Source organism: Camelina sativa, chromosome 11 (assembly GCF_030686135.1).
Source record: "Camelina sativa cultivar CO46 ecotype springtype chromosome 11, ASM3068613v1".
Taxonomy (NCBI): domain Eukaryota; kingdom Viridiplantae; phylum Streptophyta; class Magnoliopsida; order Brassicales; family Brassicaceae; genus Camelina; species Camelina sativa.
In genome coordinates, this window is record NC_141890.1 from 30,089,191 (window position 1) to 30,107,779 (window position 18,589).

General features: G+C 30.2%; 3 protein-coding genes and 1 long non-coding RNA gene across 54 annotated transcripts; 1 reads left to right on the top strand and 3 right to left on the bottom strand.

Moving 5' to 3' along the window:
* Positions 1-952: 952 nt before the first annotated feature.
* LOC104724423 (glycerol-3-phosphate dehydrogenase [NAD(+)] 1, chloroplastic) lies at positions 953-3,577 on the bottom strand. 2 transcript variants are annotated; one of them, XR_015572796.1, is made up of 10 exons: positions 3,151-3,577; positions 2,778-2,854; positions 2,625-2,697; positions 2,320-2,537; positions 2,133-2,240; positions 1,934-2,021; positions 1,720-1,840; positions 1,576-1,630; positions 1,442-1,490; positions 953-1,306 (listed from the first exon to the last, which is right to left on the bottom strand). XR_015572796.1 is itself a non-coding variant. In XM_010442912.3 (10 exons), exons 1-10 carry the CDS (start codon positions 3,407-3,409, stop codon positions 1,160-1,162), a joined length of 1,209 nt encoding a protein of 402 aa, XP_010441214.1. In that variant the 5' UTR covers positions 3,410-3,577; the 3' UTR covers positions 953-1,159. The 2 variants fall into 2 exon arrangements, 1 of the variants encoding a protein (XP_010441214.1); XM_010442912.3 differs by having other exon boundaries at positions 1,920-2,021.
* A 2,102-nt stretch (positions 3,578-5,679) lies between these two features.
* LOC104724424 (uncharacterized) lies at positions 5,680-6,196 on the top strand. Its single transcript, XM_010442913.2, has one exon. It carries the CDS (start codon positions 5,680-5,682, stop codon positions 6,091-6,093), a length of 414 nt encoding a protein of 137 aa, XP_010441215.1. The 3' UTR covers positions 6,094-6,196.
* A 929-nt stretch (positions 6,197-7,125) lies between these two features.
* On the bottom strand, positions 7,126-10,084 carry LOC104724425 (uncharacterized). Of its 50 annotated transcripts, none has more exons than XR_015572265.1 (9): positions 9,880-10,084; positions 9,549-9,723; positions 9,116-9,236; positions 8,954-9,007; positions 8,807-8,857; positions 8,603-8,664; positions 8,351-8,512; positions 7,994-8,170; positions 7,126-7,616 (listed from the first exon to the last, which is right to left on the bottom strand). It is a non-coding gene; the product is annotated as an uncharacterized LOC104724425 (long non-coding RNA). The 50 variants fall into 50 exon arrangements; XR_015572269.1 differs by having other exon boundaries at positions 7,126-7,619; XR_015572281.1 differs by having other exon boundaries at positions 8,603-8,696.
* A 5,049-nt stretch (positions 10,085-15,133) lies between these two features.
* LOC104724427 (BAG family molecular chaperone regulator 2-like) lies at positions 15,134-16,519 on the bottom strand. Its single transcript, XM_010442915.2, has 2 exons — positions 16,186-16,519; positions 15,134-15,640 (listed from the first exon to the last, which is right to left on the bottom strand). The coding sequence occupies exons 1-2, from the start codon at positions 16,487-16,489 to the stop codon at positions 15,447-15,449; spliced, it is 498 nt and encodes a 165-aa protein (XP_010441217.1). The 5' UTR covers positions 16,490-16,519; the 3' UTR covers positions 15,134-15,446.
* Positions 16,520-18,589: the final 2,070 nt, after the last annotated feature.

The window sequence follows — 18,589 nt, forward strand, 5'->3', positions numbered from 1 at the left end:
AAAGAAACTACACGCCGTCTTTGGTGTAGACGCGCACATCACACTCACACACACGTGTCCAACTAGATATATTATTGGGAAGTAAAATTAAACAAGTGTAGAGAGAAATATTCAAAAACATAGAATTATGATAATTAATGATGACTTTAAAAATAAAATAGAACAATAAAACGACCAAACAAAAAACAAAAAATAAGAACAAAAAAAAGTAAGAAGAACAAAATAAGTAAAACATAAGAATAAAATAATAACAAGCAAATTAAACAAAAAAATGTTTAGGTTTGAATTTTAAGAGCTTAAAATAATTTACATGATTATGAAGTACACAAAAAAAAAAATTAGATGATTCTCTGTGGAAGCTCAAAGTTGCTGATATCGAAAACACTATCTCCCGCGTTTGTGAGCTGGTAGTCTAACTATACATGTTCACTATTTGGCTGATGTACGTAGCATCTTGTTTCAATTTCTTTGTTGTAAGTTGTGACTGGTGACCACTATATGATTATTTTTGTCTTAGGTACTTCCACTGGCCAGTGGCCAAGAGTGAAGAGCTTCGTACAAGGGCCAAGGGGTTAAAAGCTCTATGGAAGATCTTCCTGGTAAATTCTGTTTTCATTCCCTTCTTAGCCAGAATATAGTATTATATTGTTTTTGAAAATTATTCTATAAATTTAGGTGATTATGACTTCAGAAAATCAGTTTATATCTAAGTTATAGCTTTAGATGAATCCAAAGACTTCAAATAATTGTGTCTTGCTCCTCTTTTTTCCTTGCTAATGAAGCATCCAATATCCTGAAATTATAGCTATAACTTATAATTTAAAAATTCGGAAACTTGGTAACTGAGTCAACTATGTCCAAGAAGGCCATTGTATAACAAAATCCATTTAAAATTATTAAGTCCATAAGAAACTTCAAATTGAACTCAAATTCTAACTTCCAAAATAGTCAATGTGGAAACATTCAATTTCTTGATAGACAAAAACCGGTACTTGTGCTTACATCATTGAACACATATACGAATGAGCTCCGTGGTATGGATTCGACCCTCACTAGAAGGTTCACTCACTAGTAAACTGTCGCACACAAAACAAAAAGTTAACTTCTCTACATCAATTCATCAAATCTATGAAGATGAATGGACAACCAATAAGATATATCAAGCTTTGTGCTCGCGGTAATGGACAAATGCTTCAGGCTGAAGGCGACCAGTGCAGATTTGGTGAACCGTTGAAAAGAGCGGAAACGTCTCCACCCATCCACAGTGGTTCAACACCTCGTAGACCTCTCTTGCTGTTGATACCCCCTTTAATAAGCAAAATCAGACATAGACACAGAGAATTTAGGACTAGAATCATCACAAGCAGAACGAAAGATTAAACAGACATAACTAAGAGTATAGGCTCTTCATAAATTTTCTCTATATATTTTGGTGGTCTACCTGTAGCTTTTGCCCTTGTAGCATCTCTGCTTCAAGCTCATCAAAAGACCTGTGACATTTACACCACACAGCCATCAAAACACTAACTCTTAGTTATGTGAACTGAAGATCAATTTGATTACGAAAGTCAATACCTTTTTCCTCCGCTTTTTGCAAATGCTTCCGCAACTCTTCGGTTTCTTCCTCCTACTGTAATAGTCAGAAAAAGAAGAGTCAAAATGAAATCACTGTAATAAACAAAAAGGGCGAAACTAACTCAGGTTTTATTCAGTTCTTACAGCAAGTTGTTATGACATCTGCTACACCACAGCTCTCGAAGAAAGTACTGTCTTTAACAGATGGAAACAGAAGCTTTGAGAGCGCTTTCATCTCTCTTAAACCAATCCTCATGATTGCAGCCTAAAAAAGATTTAAAAGTAAATAGCTTGAGATCTCTAGAAACTAGGTATGTCTATTAAAAAACTTCATTTTAACTTGCCTTTGTGTTATTACCCATTTCCAAACCGTCCACGAAACCCGCTGCAATAGCCACTACATTCTTCAATGTCCCACACAATTCTACTCCTTCCACATCCTGAACCTGTTTTTAACACAAGCTTCTTGATATGAGGATTTTTTTCCCCCTAGATGGTAACGACTTAGCCATTTAACAACCAGGAACAAAACTATAAGAAGTATCAAGACTTCTTACCGGTGTGACCATAAAATACGGGGTACTAAACAACTGAACCCATGTGTCTGCTATTTCTCTACTCTCTCTATATCCAACTGTTGCTTCACTAAACTTCTCCACAGCTATCTGTATCACATTATTAGCCGGAGAAATGTAAAAACAGAAGAAATTACCCAAAGTAGTGAAACTGGATCATGTAAAAAACCTCGTTTGCAATGTTTGCGCCCATAAGAACACAACAATTGATACCAAGTTGTTTGGAGATGAGACTTGAGATCATACAAGGACCTTCCTTCTTCACTTCCATTCCCTTAACAAGAGATATAGCCTCAACATCTCCTGTGATCTTTCCATCTAGTTTCTTACATATACCATCCATGAACTGATGCGGTGTAATAAAAACCAACATGTTTGCTTCCTTCACTGCATCATCAGTGAAACCCATCAATTTCAAGAATCTAATCCAGATCAATGTACAGGAGAAAGATTTCATAAGTGAGAGTCACAAACCTGCATTTAGAAGGTCAGGATCCGCAACAACATTTCTTCCTAGCTTAATCCCAGGAAGGTACTTGACATTTTCCTACTCAAGAAACCAATATAAAACAATGTTTCAAAGCATTGAAAAATCAATCTATATCAAAACCATCCATCTGATCTTACATTGGTCTTGTTGATTACATCAGTGAGCTTCTCACCATTTGGTAGAACCTCCTCAAACACCCACATCCTCACTTCATCTGAAATTAAAGGGGGTTTCAATCAAAAGATTCATTACAAACCTTTAAAGCGTACATTACAAACCCATTTCTTCTTCAACCATATAAAAACTTGAACAATGCTCAACATGAAAGTACAAAACTTTAGCCCAAATTTTAAATTTTTAACACTTGTCCTCGAATATAAAAACAAGCATTGAAGATGATAATGACACGAACCCTATTCATCGTATCCTATATATAAGAGAAAGGCCACATCAAATTTTCGATTTTGATCATTGGCATTGAATCAAGGAGGAGCGTCAGAGAGACGTTACCATGGAAAGAAGGAAGCTTGAGGGCATTAGAAGCAATGAGCTTAGCAGCAACACTTCCCCAATTGCCACTACCAACGACCGTAACCTTAGATTTCAAATCATCATTACATTCGCCATTGCCTTGTCGGGATTTCTCGGGAGCAGGAGACATAGCGGGAGAGAGAGAGGAGGAGAAACGAGAGGAAGGAAGAGAAGGAGAAGGAGAAGGGGAACGTGAAAGGGAGAAGATAGAAGAGAAGAAGAATGATCGGAGTCGCATGGAAGAAGGAGATTTGAAAGGGGACACGTTGAGAGAGAGAGAATGGTACGTGGAGGAGTAATGTCTTCATCAATTCTATAAGCCGCCATGTTTGGATGGTTGGATCTTGATTCTTGGCGATTTGGTCTATGTTCCTTCTACTTCCTGATCCTCTTTTTTTTTTCCTTTTAAATTTTTTTAATGTCTTCCAAAAATATTTAATGAAATTAATCTGTTTACCCAAAAAAAAAATATTTTTTGGTAATGATTAATGAGTTTTTCATAAGTCAATTTGTAACGTAAAATAAAATTCTTTAATGAAAACGTTTAGGGGATGTTATTTTTTTTATAACAACTCGTTTAGGAGATGTTATTGGTTTGTCATTTAAATACTGTTTTAATGATTTTAAATGTTTACTTACAATACGTTATTATTCAATCATAATTTATAAAATTCTATTAAAATTTGAGAATTTATTAGAAATACCTTTGTTTGAAATACCCATTTTCAAAAATACCATTTTTGAACATTTTCATTTTTGTTCTATTTTATACAATTACAATATGTTAAATTAATTTTTAAATTTTTTATTTAGTTTTGGGTTCTCTAATTTATATTTAGGATATACAGTAAAACCTCTATAAATTAATAATGTCGGGACCACAATATTTTATTAATTTAGAGAGGTTTTAATTTATCGATAAATTAATAATTATTAATTTATCGATAAATTAATAAAATATTAATTTATGAAGAGATTTTTTCATTTCCATAATTTTGAATATTTTTAATTAAAAATAAGATACTTTTGTTATAATTCACATTTTTATAGGATTTTCTTAATTTATAATTTCGATTATCGTAATATTATTGATGTCAATAGTTTAGTAAATTATCCAGGTGAAAATAATAAATGTTTAGAAATTCAGAGTTTAGAAGAAATTGTTGCTACTATCTTTTATGATAAGTCTGAAAAGATATTGCAGTATCTTTAGAACTATTTACACGTAAAGAAGCAACTATCGCGTGTAGGACGCTCCATAATTTTTGGATGCAATTTGAAAAAACAACACAAAATTTTGATGCAATGAGAAAGATTATAGAGGGGCTCTAATGCAAATTCAAGAATAGTCAAACACCAACAGTGCCATATTTCAGATATGTATATATATGTATATATATATATATAAATATTTAATTTATATCATTATAAATTATGGTATTGATGGAACCATATTTTTACATAGAATTTCAAAAAAAAAGTATTATCTTATTATTTTATCGAATTGTGTCATTTTTTACACCGGCCCAACTCGGGACTGGAAAATTTTATTAATTTATAGCGAGTATTAATTTATAGAGGTTCTACTGTAGTTTTTAGGGGTGGGATTTAGTATTTGGGGTTTAGGATTTAGAATTTAGTCATTTTATATATTAAAAATGAGTATTTTTGAAAATTGACACTATGTAAAGGTATTTTTGAAAAGCGATATAGAAAAAAAAGTATTTTTGAAAATCTCCCTTAAAGTTTTGATGTTATTCGTTTTTGATTTGTAAAAAAATATTTAAAATCTAGAATTGTTGAATTTATAAGTCAATAAAATCATTAAAAGTTTTGTGTTATCCGGATAATTTTTGACACTTTTATTCATTAACTAAATTATTATGTTATTGGTTTATAATTTTTGACACTTTTATTTATTAAAAAAATAGTGAAAAGTATCATCAAAACAAAATAAATTGTTTTGAAAATCTAGATTATGGAAAACTAATCAACAAAAAAAAAAAAAAAAAAAAAAAAACTCTCTAGCAATCGGCTCGCCTAATAAGTAATAACAACCCACAATTCAAAGTTGTTAAAAAGTCATTAACAACCCATAATTCAAAGTTGTCAAGAAACAAAAGCAAACGCTAAAAAAATATTAAACCATATTCTAAAACTGTGAAACAGTATAACATATAACAACTTTAGATAACAGCCTATATGATTCAATTTTAGATAACACAACAAAAACACACAAAGAACAAACAAACAAACACCTCGTTTTAATTACCGAACATACCATAGTCTAGCTATTAGGCTTAAATTCCCAATTTATTTCCCTTTTCTTTTTACATTCATCCTCCTCAATTTTTTTCGTTGATCTCTCTCTTTCCCTCTTAATCTCCAACATAATCGTTCATAGCCCCCAAAAAAAAAAAAATTGTGCCATTTACATATATACTAAATAACCACAAGATCCATTATTAAATTAGAAAGACATCGATTTATACACAGAGAGATATGTATATGGCTCGACGACATTTATCTTTTGCAATTCTTCTCATAGGTCTTGCTCTAGCCGGTGGAGCTCATGCTGCCGGTTCATCTTCACCTTCTCCACCGGCGACGTCGTCAAATACCACAGAAAAATCTCCTCCCACGACTCTCGAATGGTTTAACTCAACGACGAGCGGTCAAGATTACTCGGACTACGAAGTCCCGATGGATTTAGCGCCGGATGGAGTTGAAGTCGTGGAAGATTACGTGCCAATTAGCGTAAACGAAAGTAACGATGATGATCAGCTTGCTCAACCTGAAGGTGACTCAGATAAGAAAACAAATCAGCCTAAGGACTCAGATTCTTCTTCTTCTTCTTCTTATTCTTCTTATTCTTCCTCCTTCGCCGTCTTTATTGTTGCTGCTGGATTGTTTTTGTTTTGAGGTTTGATATAAATTATATAAACCCGATGTTGTTTCGGCTCCTAATCCGTTAATTGTATATGCATGCTCATGCAACGTAAATTTAATTGAGTTTTTTTTTCTTTAGGTATGGCGGCGTTGATCGATCAACTACGTAAGTATATTACGGCATGTAACACAATAGAACTGCGTTTGATTAGTTGAAAAAAACAAAAAAAACTTCGATTAGAGATGTGTACCCGAATCAATTTACACTTGCATAATATTATGCAATATTATATTAAACTGAGAAATCCCAATCATATCGTTTTGATCATATGAGATGCTAGAAAGAAAAAAACTATTTAGAATTTGATTAATTATTATAGACAAGACTACGATTATTATGGTTATTTTGCTCTACTCAGCTTATTCTGTTAATTAGTTGACACTTAAACGCTTTATTATTTTGACAACAGAAAAAACGCTTTATTACACAACTCATCAGTCATTCCAATATCACCGTTTGGATCATAATAGTTTCTTATTTTATCATTCCCTTTAATTTATTTTTTATTTTATACTAGGTTAGACCCGCGCTATGCCGCGGGATTGGATTTTTTTTTTCAATATCATAATTTAATATATGTTATTTAAAATTAATTTTTATAAATTTATGCTGTTTGAAATCAAATTTCATAAACTTTTGATAATTTCAATGGTGACTTTGTTTTTTTTGTTATTATTAGATACTTGAATTTTTTATTTCATAAAGTTAGTTGTTGAATATATTTTAATTTTATTACCCTAAATATAAGTTTAGAGATTTTAAACCCTTAGTTCTTGATTTGTTTCTCACTCACAAACCCTCAAAAATAGTAAGATAGATTACTCTTTGATGTCTACATTTGTAAATTTTCTTGATAGATCTTAGTACTTTAAGTTTAGCCATTTCAACATTTGACTCCTTAATCTCACATAATTTATCTCTTACAACATATTACATATTTATACTTGTTCTTGTCACTTAGTTTATTTATTTATTTTTGTTAATATTAATTCTGTAAATAAAAATTGCAAACATAAATACACAATTACATAAAATTATTCAAAAATTGTAGAGTTAAATAAAGAATTACAATTATTTAACAGAAAAGTGAAATAAACATAAACTCAAAACCCCAAACCTTACAATACAAAAACCCAAACTAAACTAAACCAACCAAAGAAGATGACTGATTCAAATCAAAATCAAACAAACAAAACACAAAAGACCAACCAACCAACACTTACATATGTGTTAAGCTGACGGATAAAACTCGAGAAGTTATTGTGCTTGAAGAATCTCGGAAGAAGGTCTCTAGAAAAGTCCAGTGGATTCCAAACGGTGAAACTCTTGTTGCTCTGACTCCACGAGACGATTGAATCCGATGAAGAATCATCAACCATCTCATATGTTTTTGTAAGAAAAGGTGGGAGTGAGCTTGATGAACCTCCATGATTACTCTCATCCATCTCTAAAACACTTTCAAAATCTTTAAACACTTTCAACTCCGTGATTCAATCTACTGCCACAAAAAGCTATACAAATCACACTCAAAAAAAGCAGAGCAAGAGAGTCTTTACATCAACTATAAGTTCAAGAACCAAAAGATAAAAGCTTTTCATGTCAATAACTTTAGTACACAGAAACTACAGTTAAGGACTCAAAGAACTCTCACTGATTTCGATCAAAACTGGATAAGATTCAAAACCCAAAATTCCCTTAAAAAAAGAAAGCTTCCAACTTGAAACAAAAACCCCAAAACCTCACCACTGTTTCTCAAAATGAAGCTAAAAGCTTCTAAAAAACCCTTAAAACCATAAACCCCTTTCAACGAATCTATAAACCCTTTTAACATTAAAATCTCACTTAATCAGAGAAATAAAAAAAAGGAACAACCTTTATATTGCTTCTGGAACCCTCTCTGCTTCTCGAACACAAAGAAAGAAAGAAAAAAGCTTCTCGACTTGTGTGGGTATTTAAGTAAATTAAACAGAGAATATCAAACAGAAACGATTTGTCTTCTTATGTGTACCTCTCTCCCTACCATTATTGCTGCTAAAATATCAAAGTTATCTGTGGAGAGAAAACCGTAGCTTGTAAACCAGATGGATAGAAAGTTATTTTTCCTTTTCTCCTAAAGTTATTTTATCACTACTCTACTATTCACTTTCAAGTTCCAAACAATTTATCTTAAACTAATAAGGAAACCCCTTAAACGACCATATATCTTCAAAAAAATTCATAGAGTAGAACCTGATTGTCGAAAAGTGAAGTAGACTCTCCACCATAGAAGTCATTCCTGTCAATGTGAAGGTCCTACTCCAGATAATACAGTAACAAACACTATACACATAGTGATAAGCTTTAGTTTACATCAGAGCGGTGTGGCCTTACTGGCGTCTTTGACGGGCTTACCTTTTCACACACATAGACAAAGCAAATATTAATCTCACAGTGATAAGTTAGTATTATTAACTAACCTTATTTTGTTTCTTGTAAGCTCACCTTATTGGAAGCCCTCCCAAGACAATACCACTACAATAAATCGCCGAAACAGCACTTTCTGCCTGAAGTACACGCAAAGACACATAACAGAAACCTACAACCCATTGTTAACTGAAACATACAAGCCATGAAATCCACTAAAGTTTCTTTCTCTCTCTGTCATTTACAAACAAAAAAAAGAGAGTATGACAAAGCTCTTTTTACCTCTGCACCAGAAGCAAGCACACAGAATGAACGCACGAGCCAACTGTTGTCCTGCAACATCAAAACAAAATGCATAATTAAGATCGTATCTCTCTCTCTGTCATTTAAAGGAAATAGAGACAATTGCATCAAAGAGTTCTTTTTGACCTCTGCACCAGCAGGGAATTTAAAACAAGAGCCAACTGTTGTACTGCAACATACCTGGAACTCTCCTCGTCGATGCAAACAAAATACCAAATCAGAAACATATTAGATTCAATTAAGATAATACTTAAGTCAAATTCTTTCAAAAAAATTCTTCAAATCTACCACTTCAATCCAAAGAACCATTATATATATTGGCACACTTAATCCTTCTCTTTTGGAATGTCCTTCTTCGGAACCTTTGTCTCTATTTCCTTTGGTTTTATCTTTTATGGCCTCAGCTGCCCTGATATCCGCATCAAACTCATCAGTCACACACACAGAGAGAAATTGCCTTGTGTCGCTACAGATCTATCACTAATACCAACATTGCTCAATCACACAACTATGCCCACCCAACCCACAGCCATCATAATCAATCTTTTAATGTTTTACTCAAGTTACAAAATCTCAGATGATCCTAGAATTTCAACAACTGATATTATATTCATACCATAAGCTTTCCAACACAACTAAGCTCACGGCAAAAAATCGAAAATGAGAGAGTGAACCGGTTTACAAAACCACAAACCCCACCAAACTAACAAACATAACACACCTTCGCAAAGGAGAGAGAGCAGAGGCGGCAGAGGAATCAAGAGAGAGAGAGCAGAATTACGACTTGGAGGCGGCAGAGGATTCTTCTTCGAGCTAGTGACGGATGTGCTTGACGTTACGCCTTACGACGGTGGCAGTTTGCTTGACGTCTCCCTTCAATAGCAACACCACGGCGCCTACTCCAACCACCGTCAAACCCATTCTTCCGATTAAAATCCAAACAACAAAGGACCCTAATTTTATAATTCCCAATTCATATAACCCTAATATTAATCAGATATAAACAACACTAATTCATCAAGATCTACCAACGAAAACAAGAAGAATTGTACCAGCAGAAGCAAAGAGCATGTCTTCGTTTTCGTCATCACCGTCTCTCGAGCACCAGAGAAAGAAAAAAAACTTTGTCTAAAATTTCGGCCAATCGGATCTCGTGTTTTGCAACCCCTGTTTTTTTTTGTTGCAACGAGACGATCATGATTCCTAAAGTTAGAGAGAGTAAAATAAAAAATGACAGGGGAAAAGAAAATAAATCTTAGGTGTATTAATTGAAATGTTTTAATTAAGTACTGATTTTAGTCCCCTATTTAATATTTCAGAAGTATATGACTTATTTTTATAGACTATATAATAGATATATATACATATATATAATTTTTTAGTTATAAACTCATGACATTCATGATTTAGATGTATCATATAATATACAAGTTTAGTTTGATTTTTGGTAATTAGAGATAATATGCATTTAGTTAATTATATTAACATACAAAATCAATTATAGGTAACGAAAATCTTTCAACCTAATTAAAACAAACATATGTGATTCTTCTTTCACTTTTATTTGATTTTATATTTAAATTATTATATAATATATTTAATTAATGAAATAGATTATTTTTTCTGCATATGATGTAATTTAAACTTTTTAAAACAGACATATATTTTTCGACTGATGAATAAAAAAATTATATAAAATGTCTCAATCACATTGTCTAAGAAAACTAGGCAAAGATTCAAAGTCATACTATAAAAAAATGACCAAAATGATTCTGAATACGAATGGGCATGAACTTTGATTATTCAGGCATTGAAATCATACTATAAAGTCATACTTCAAAGTCATAATATTAACACCAATATATATTGTTCAATCTATAAAATATTCAAGCTTTAATAATATTAGTCTTTTAAAAAATTTCTATTCAACTAAAATTTGGACTGAATAACGAGTAAAAATTTGAATATTTAAATTCAATTTCATATATTTCTTTTGTTGAATTGTATAATTTTATATACTATAATAAACTTTTTAAATAATTTAATTTGAAGTATTTAAAATAGTTTAATTTGATATTTTTAAGAATATCATAAATATATGATAGAACAAAAAATTTAAATTATACACACTCTAATTTGATTTGTTATAGCACGGGTCAATAATATGCCACTATAGAATGAAAAAATTTCAAGAAATATGATTTCTTGCAAAAGCACGAGTTGAAATTTCAAAAATTATGATTTCTCAGATTAAATTAAAGTTTGGAATAATGTTGTTTGGTAGAGGCTTTTTCGGTCAAGATGATTTTGACAAACATATGTTACATATTTGGTCTTAAAATTAATATGTGATATATTGTGGGTTAAGTCATATAATTAACAATCAAAATACAATATATAATTTTAAAAACTAAACAAATCAAATTAAATTAACAAACAAATATTAATGTTTTTAACAAACAAACAACATTATTCCAAAATAGATATTATTTCATAAGTCATATTTATTTTATGGCATAGTGTTTCATCCCAAAAGAAAAAAACTTTTAAAACAAATAAAACAATCATATATATAATTATTTAAATAAAAATTACAAAATAAACAGAAGAAATTTCAACTCGTGCTCTAGCACGGATCTAATTCTAGTTGATGTGTTAAGCTGTGGTTAAATGTTGAAGTTGAGGTTTCAAGCTATAGCTATGGAGAGAAACACCTTCATCTTTTATTGTATTGATTGATATAAACTAGGAATAGTCATGTGCATTGAACGAGGTTATTTACATTACTATTTTGTTTTTTATTTAGAGTAAATGACAGATTAGTTTATTTTTCTGAAACGTGTATTGTTTGGTGGTAGTATTTACTCGTTAGAGAATATGGGATTGTGTAGTTAATGTTGTTTTTTTTCTTAGTGTGAGTGTTGCTACTGAGCATTTTTCATATTACAATGTATAGAGCTTATTTATATTACGGTACTTTTTTGAAATGTTGGTGTTTTTGGGATTTGAGTGATTATTTGTTGATGGTGTTGGTGCTATGTATACATTCAGACATATGTTGGTATACTGCTTTGCAAATTTTTTTTCCAGTTAATTGTTATTATTATTTGTTTTTCATTGTTGTTGTGTGCTTTATTCTTTTAGTCGTTGGACTTATGAGTTGTTACATATTTGTATATATTTATTGGTCATTGTTAGTCATTTTTAACCTAATTTTTTTTATAAAAGCTAAGCAAATTACGTAAATTGATTTTAAATAGTCAAAGTGTTCATCAAAATTATAGGATAATTTATGCTTTAGTTGTCCAATTTGGAAATATTAACTTATGGTTTACCCCACATATAAATTTGTCGTGTTTAGGGTTTTTCTTGATCACCAATTTAAAGGTAGTTGTATTCTTTTAAATGTAGAGTCTAGTGTATGTATTTGGTGAAATGTTTTATTTGGTTCTTATGAACTCATCCCTAATTTTATCTATTTAAAGAAGCAAAGACGGATAAATATTATTCACCTAGTTCACCTCTACGTCTGGGGAGAGACCAAAATTTAATGATATCAGAAATTACACCCGACGTTGTGTACATGAAGATGTTTTGCTCATTATTATAAAATTGATTAGATATTGATTTATTAGTTTTAGAAAAAGAATGAAGAAAGCCATTTCTTACTAAGTCGTCTCTTTCATGTGAATAAATTGGTCCAAGTTATTCTGAATGTGTAATCTCATATGTAACCAAGATGATTGCCTCAGTCTGTTATCGACTTTTAGTTTAGAGACAAAATGATTTCTAAATATTTGAGTCATTTATCTTTTCGATTGATTTTTTTTCTTATTTTCTTGTCTCTTACTCTTTCGTCTTTCATTTACTTGAATATCTAGAGATTTTGTTTTGAAAATAATAATATATAATTTGACTATATAAATAAATTTGTGTTTTTATTTTTCATTTCTCGTGGTTCTCCTGCATAGAAATTGTCTAGTGCTATTTTCGTAGCATACGAACATCGTCATATCTTGAAAAAATTCAAACATTCAGTTGTAAGCTAAGCGATATATGAAGAGTATGAAACCTGACGAAGCATCTTTATTTTTATTTTTATCCTAATCAACACAGTATCAACACAGCACACACACGAAGTTTCTAGTTCTTATGTTTATATAGTGTATCGTTGTTAGTAAGTTGTAGATTTTTTTTTTTTTTTTTTTTTGTAAAAGCAAGTTATGGAGATTATGATATAATCCTAACTAATATTTAATTGAGATAATACTTTTCTTTACTAGACTTGGTGACATTGTTGAATACTTCTCTATAATTGTATGTCTCTCTTCATCCATGTTCACCATGTTCAGAACCTTCAAACCCGCTTCTGACGTTACTCTAGATAACATAGCATATAATTGTCCATGACTGAAATCTGGTTTTTGCAACTATATAAACCAACATTTTAAAAGATTTTTCCTTCGTTTTTATTAATAGTCATTGCATAGCTCAAACGCAAGGGAAATTGACGTCTTCTTAATTTGACGGCCAGTTAAGATCAGGTGGAGAGAGTATTATCCTTACGATGACTGCCTTGTTTCCAACTATTGTATCTATGCTTCAATGACTCTACCACCCAAACATGTGACAGCTAATCTGGTTCTATCGCAAAGTCATTTTTTAATTCATGTTTCATAAGAGCTGGAGAGACTATATTCTGAGTGAGTTGAAAAATTCTGCAGGATATGAGAGAGGAAGGGTTTCAGTTTTTGTACCAAAAAAATATAGTATTAGATAATATTTTTTTGAATAAAATATTTTCATAGAAGAAAACGTTTTTGTGTTTCTAATTTATAGCATTGTATCGAATGAAATTAATGTCTCATTAATAGAAATAGGAATACATACAATTTACCGTAAGTTGGAGAAAATAATATAATTACGCCTACCATTAATTTGTTTCATGGACACATGTCAACTTCAGAAGTGTCACTTGTCAAGTTCTGAAAACGAATTTTAGAAGAGAATTTTATTTTATTATATTAGATAATTCTGATATATTTGTAGAGAATTGTTTTTTGGAAAAAAAAGTGATGTCTCATCGGTAGATAGTTGGAGACAATATTTTTTAATTTGCTCTTAGTTTTTAATAATATGTACATTTATATGTTATTATATTTTTCCAAAAAAATAAATAACACCCAAAATTAAATTCTTATATAATTTTTTTAATTTAACTGTATCCGTTAATTACATTTTCATAAAATCTTCAAAGAAATTTTAAGAACTTCTGGTTTAAATGGAATGATAATATAAAATTAATATTATAGTAATTTCTATAGGTTAAATCTTAATTAATGTACAAAAATTTTATATATTCAAATAAAATTAAAAATTATATATTACAGAAACAAATTTTTGATTTCAAATGATATTTTTTACCGATAAGTATAATAAATTTTATAAACAAAAATTACAGTAAAATTATTTAATATTTATTTTACATATGTGTGAGTTGTTATCTAGTATTCTTATAGATGCAAACTTAAGTTCTCTTTGCTGAAAAAAAAAACAAACTTAAGTTCTCTTTTAAAATGCGTGTAAAGAAAATTAGGTTTCTATAATGAAATTGTGTGGTCGATCATATTCTTTGATAATTCTAAAAACATTTCACCTATAACTTTTTCTTGTTTCTCTTTTTTTTTTCTTTTTTTTTGTCGTCCACTTTTTCTTATTTTTCCTTAAATTAAAGAGTATATAACTTTTTAATTAATACTGTATTTATAATTGTCTTTTTGTACTTCAACAACCACTTTTAAACACCACTTGCTTTTGTGTTGTCGGCTTGCACGCGTGCGATATAGTAATATTACCGTTTTAATAACTTGTCATCACCTATATTATAATGAAAAAGTAGGCAAATGATTGTAAGTTGTAATTAATTAGTTGTAAAAGCTAATTAACCCTACCAGGCTACAACTGTTATACCTACATGTAAACATGGCTTGTTTTCAGGTTTCACTTTTAACAAAAAAAAGAAAAAAAAAAGCCTAAAACTAAAACATCGCTTGTTTCCTAAATAACCTTGTATATCCTCTCTATAATTTAAACATTTTACAAATCATGCAAACGGCTGCTACTAGTACCAATTTAGCATGCATAATAATCTTTAAATTGAGGATGTAAACTTCGAAGTTAATTTTCATAGCTAACCATCCGTTATTTTGCAGCTACTTTCTTAAACCCGAACCACTATTTTCTACAGCAATATTTGAACACTCACATAGGATAATTGTTTACACCACACACACACTCCATTGACAGTTTGACACTTAAATGAAATAACATTATTTAAAAACTGAAATTCACAAATAGTATCGGATAGCAGACAATTTTACACTCAGAAATATAATCGACATAATATTCCAACTTCAATCATCCATCAAATGACTAGCAAAATATATATAGCCATAATTACTGATCAGGCTCAAACTAAATGTCAGCCAATACAATAGCAACCAAATACTCTTGCAAAAAATCAAGAACTTATAGCACTTCGATTAGAAAGTGTTTTAAGGGTGGATTAGAGCTAACTAATCGGTTGATTTAATCAAATTAATAAAGTAAGGAATTAAAATTAGACAGTAATTGGGAGATGAGTAGGTTTCATCTCCTTAAAAGCAGGATCTTGTAATAAAAAGACCTTATCTCCATCTCCAACACCAATCATGTGTAAGTATTCGCTGTCTTCTCTTTCCTTTCCTCTGAACACGAGTCTTTGCTCTTTTGCCTCAATTCCACTCACTATTGCTATCATCATCTTCAATTCACCTGAAAAAAATATACATCAAATGAGAAATTATATATTAGTGACCGTTTTGTATCAAAAGATGTTCCAACCATATACATTTTAATGTTAATATAGTTAGTTGTCCTGTAATTAACCAACCAAACTAGAATAAATATATCAAACGCGTTATATTAAATTGACACGGTATACACATACCATCCTTTATAGTTGCATGCATAAATCTTGATGAAGTAATTTTATATATTGGCACTTTTTGACCGGTGATAACATTATATATTACGGATGAATTTATACATATATCAAATTTCTAGAACCAGATTACCATGGTAAAATGAGTGAGTACTTTTAGTTTTTGTTAGCTGGTTTCAACAATGATAACAAAGAAAAACATTCTTCATAATCATATTCACATACACCGTACCTACTATATATTCTAATTTATGAACTATATTAATGTAAATATATATATATATATGTGCTTCATCAAAATCAGAGGAGTTATATATAGATATGAAAAAGCTATGAATTCAATCAAAAAGAAAAGAGAAAAAAGCTATGTAATTACCGAAAGTAGAGTTGGCATCTATGGAGATTTCATATGAAAGTTGAGAAACAGTGGAGACTCTAAGGCTGATTAAATCTTCAGTGTTGGAGTCTTCTGATCTCTTCTGAACCAGCATCCCTCCAGGCCTCATCTCCCATTTTATGTTGTTGTTGTTACATGACGATGATGAAGATGAAGATGATGATGATAATGATGAAGATGATGATGAGGAGGATGATGATGATGATCTTTTGTTGCTGCCCGTCGTCCCAATTCTTCCACATCCAAATCCAATGCAAAAACTCTTTGCCATTAACTTCCCCATTCTCTCTCCCTTATTTCTTTTTTTTTTTTGCTTGTAAGAAGAAGAGAAATGTGCTGGCTTATATTTATAGAAAATGAGGTTTGGTACACATAATGATAAATTATTATTAAACAAAATTATCGTATACAATAAAGGTAAACAAGTAAGGGGAATTAGGGTGTATAATCATTTTAGTTCTTTATTAATTTACTATAACAAAAAGAAAGAATTTATTTATAAGTTAAAAAAGAAATAGCTCTAATTTCTTACTCGACTTTCTACTATTAAATTAATAGAATTCTTTATATTGAAAAGCATAGTTCTATGTTAATAAAGAAATAGATAAAAATTAAATAAATGTTCTGCTAATTTGCCAAGAGTGTGGTAGATTAGTGGTAAAATGATTCGATATTTTTGTAATGGAAATTGAACTTTGCCCCTACAAAGATTGATGAACATTTTTAGTGATATCTTGTTACAACCGGGTTGTCTAGATGTATCACCTGCCATAATAATTTTTTTGATCAAGTTAAGAATGCTTAAATGGTGAAAGATTAAACCCAACAATAAATATCCGTTCAGTAATTTAAGTTACATCCATATGTTATTTTAAAATATTAATTTTGTGATGCAATCTCAGCTTCATCTTCTCAGAAAAACATAGTGTACTTTAAATATATTGTTTTTGCCAATATTTTGGGTTAAATTTTTTTGATAAAATTGATGAAATATTAAGCTTGTTTTGTATATGTATATATATTTTTGGGGGATTTTCAAAAATACCCCTTTTCCTATATCACATTTTAAAAATACTTTTTCATGTTGTCCATTTTCAAAAATATCCCTTTTCTATATATAAAACAACTAAATTCTAAGCCCTAAACACCAAATTCTAAACTCTAGCCCTTCAAAACTATATCCTACATGTAAAATACAGAACCAAAACCTAAAAAAAAAATCTAAACATTAATTTAACATATTGTAATTGTATAAAAAAAGATAAAAATGAAATTATTCAAGAAAAATGGTACTTTTGAAAAGGGGTATCCCAAAATGGGTATTTCTAACAAATTCTCTATATTTATATAGAATTATAGCTCCTGTTGATAATATGTCTTATGAGATATATTACATCACATATCATTTTCTATAACGGCTTGCATATCATTTTTTTATATATATTTTGTGACCATTGATTTTATATTTTTAGATGGATTGTTTTTCCAAAATTCTTTTTCATAGTTTTCCAAAAAAAAATTTGATCCTTTCAATGTCTTCATTTTAGATTAAAACTTTTAAGTTAAGTTGCGTAATTAATCTTCTATTTTCTTTAAGTGAAATTTCATAATAGATATTTGTAGTATATGTTTCTTAGAAACTAATATTTCACTTCAATTTTATTTTTATGTTTAGAATTTTATCAATACAATTACATAAATTGTTTTTTACTTCACTATGCATTATAATCTTACTTTCATTCTAAAACTTAATAACCCATTCTAAATTTTTGAATATGATCATTGTTTGGTTAAAATGTGCATAATAACACTATTACTAAAAAAATTCATAGTATTATTTTTATTATTTTAGTTTTTTTCATTTATGTTACTTAATTATTTTTTTTAACATCTAAAACATTTTATTAATATAAATCAGAATACACAAGATTAACAATGAGAATAATAATACAACCAATAGTGTATGTAACGAAAAAACGACAAAGAAAAAAACTTAATCGTCTTCGTCATTTCCAACAATCTAGTGTGACATTCTTGCTTGGGAATCATCTTTTTTTTGCTGATGAAATATGGATAACGCATTTGATTTGTTACATCGCAACACTTTGAGATTGATCGAAACTCTTATATAGACAGAGATGCCATTGGTATTGGTTGTGCTTAAACTCCATTGTTGTTGTCACCATATTTCATCTCCTAATTGCCACTTTCTCCATGGATTTTGTCTCCAAAACAAACCTGCTTGTCCCCAGTATCTGAGTATCGCCGCAATAACAAGTCTTGAATTCTCCGGTTTTTCCACAATGATGAAACGATTGGTCTCAGCGGCTTGATTGACCACCATGAAATGCGAGAACGGTTGTGAAAACACCAAATCCCAACA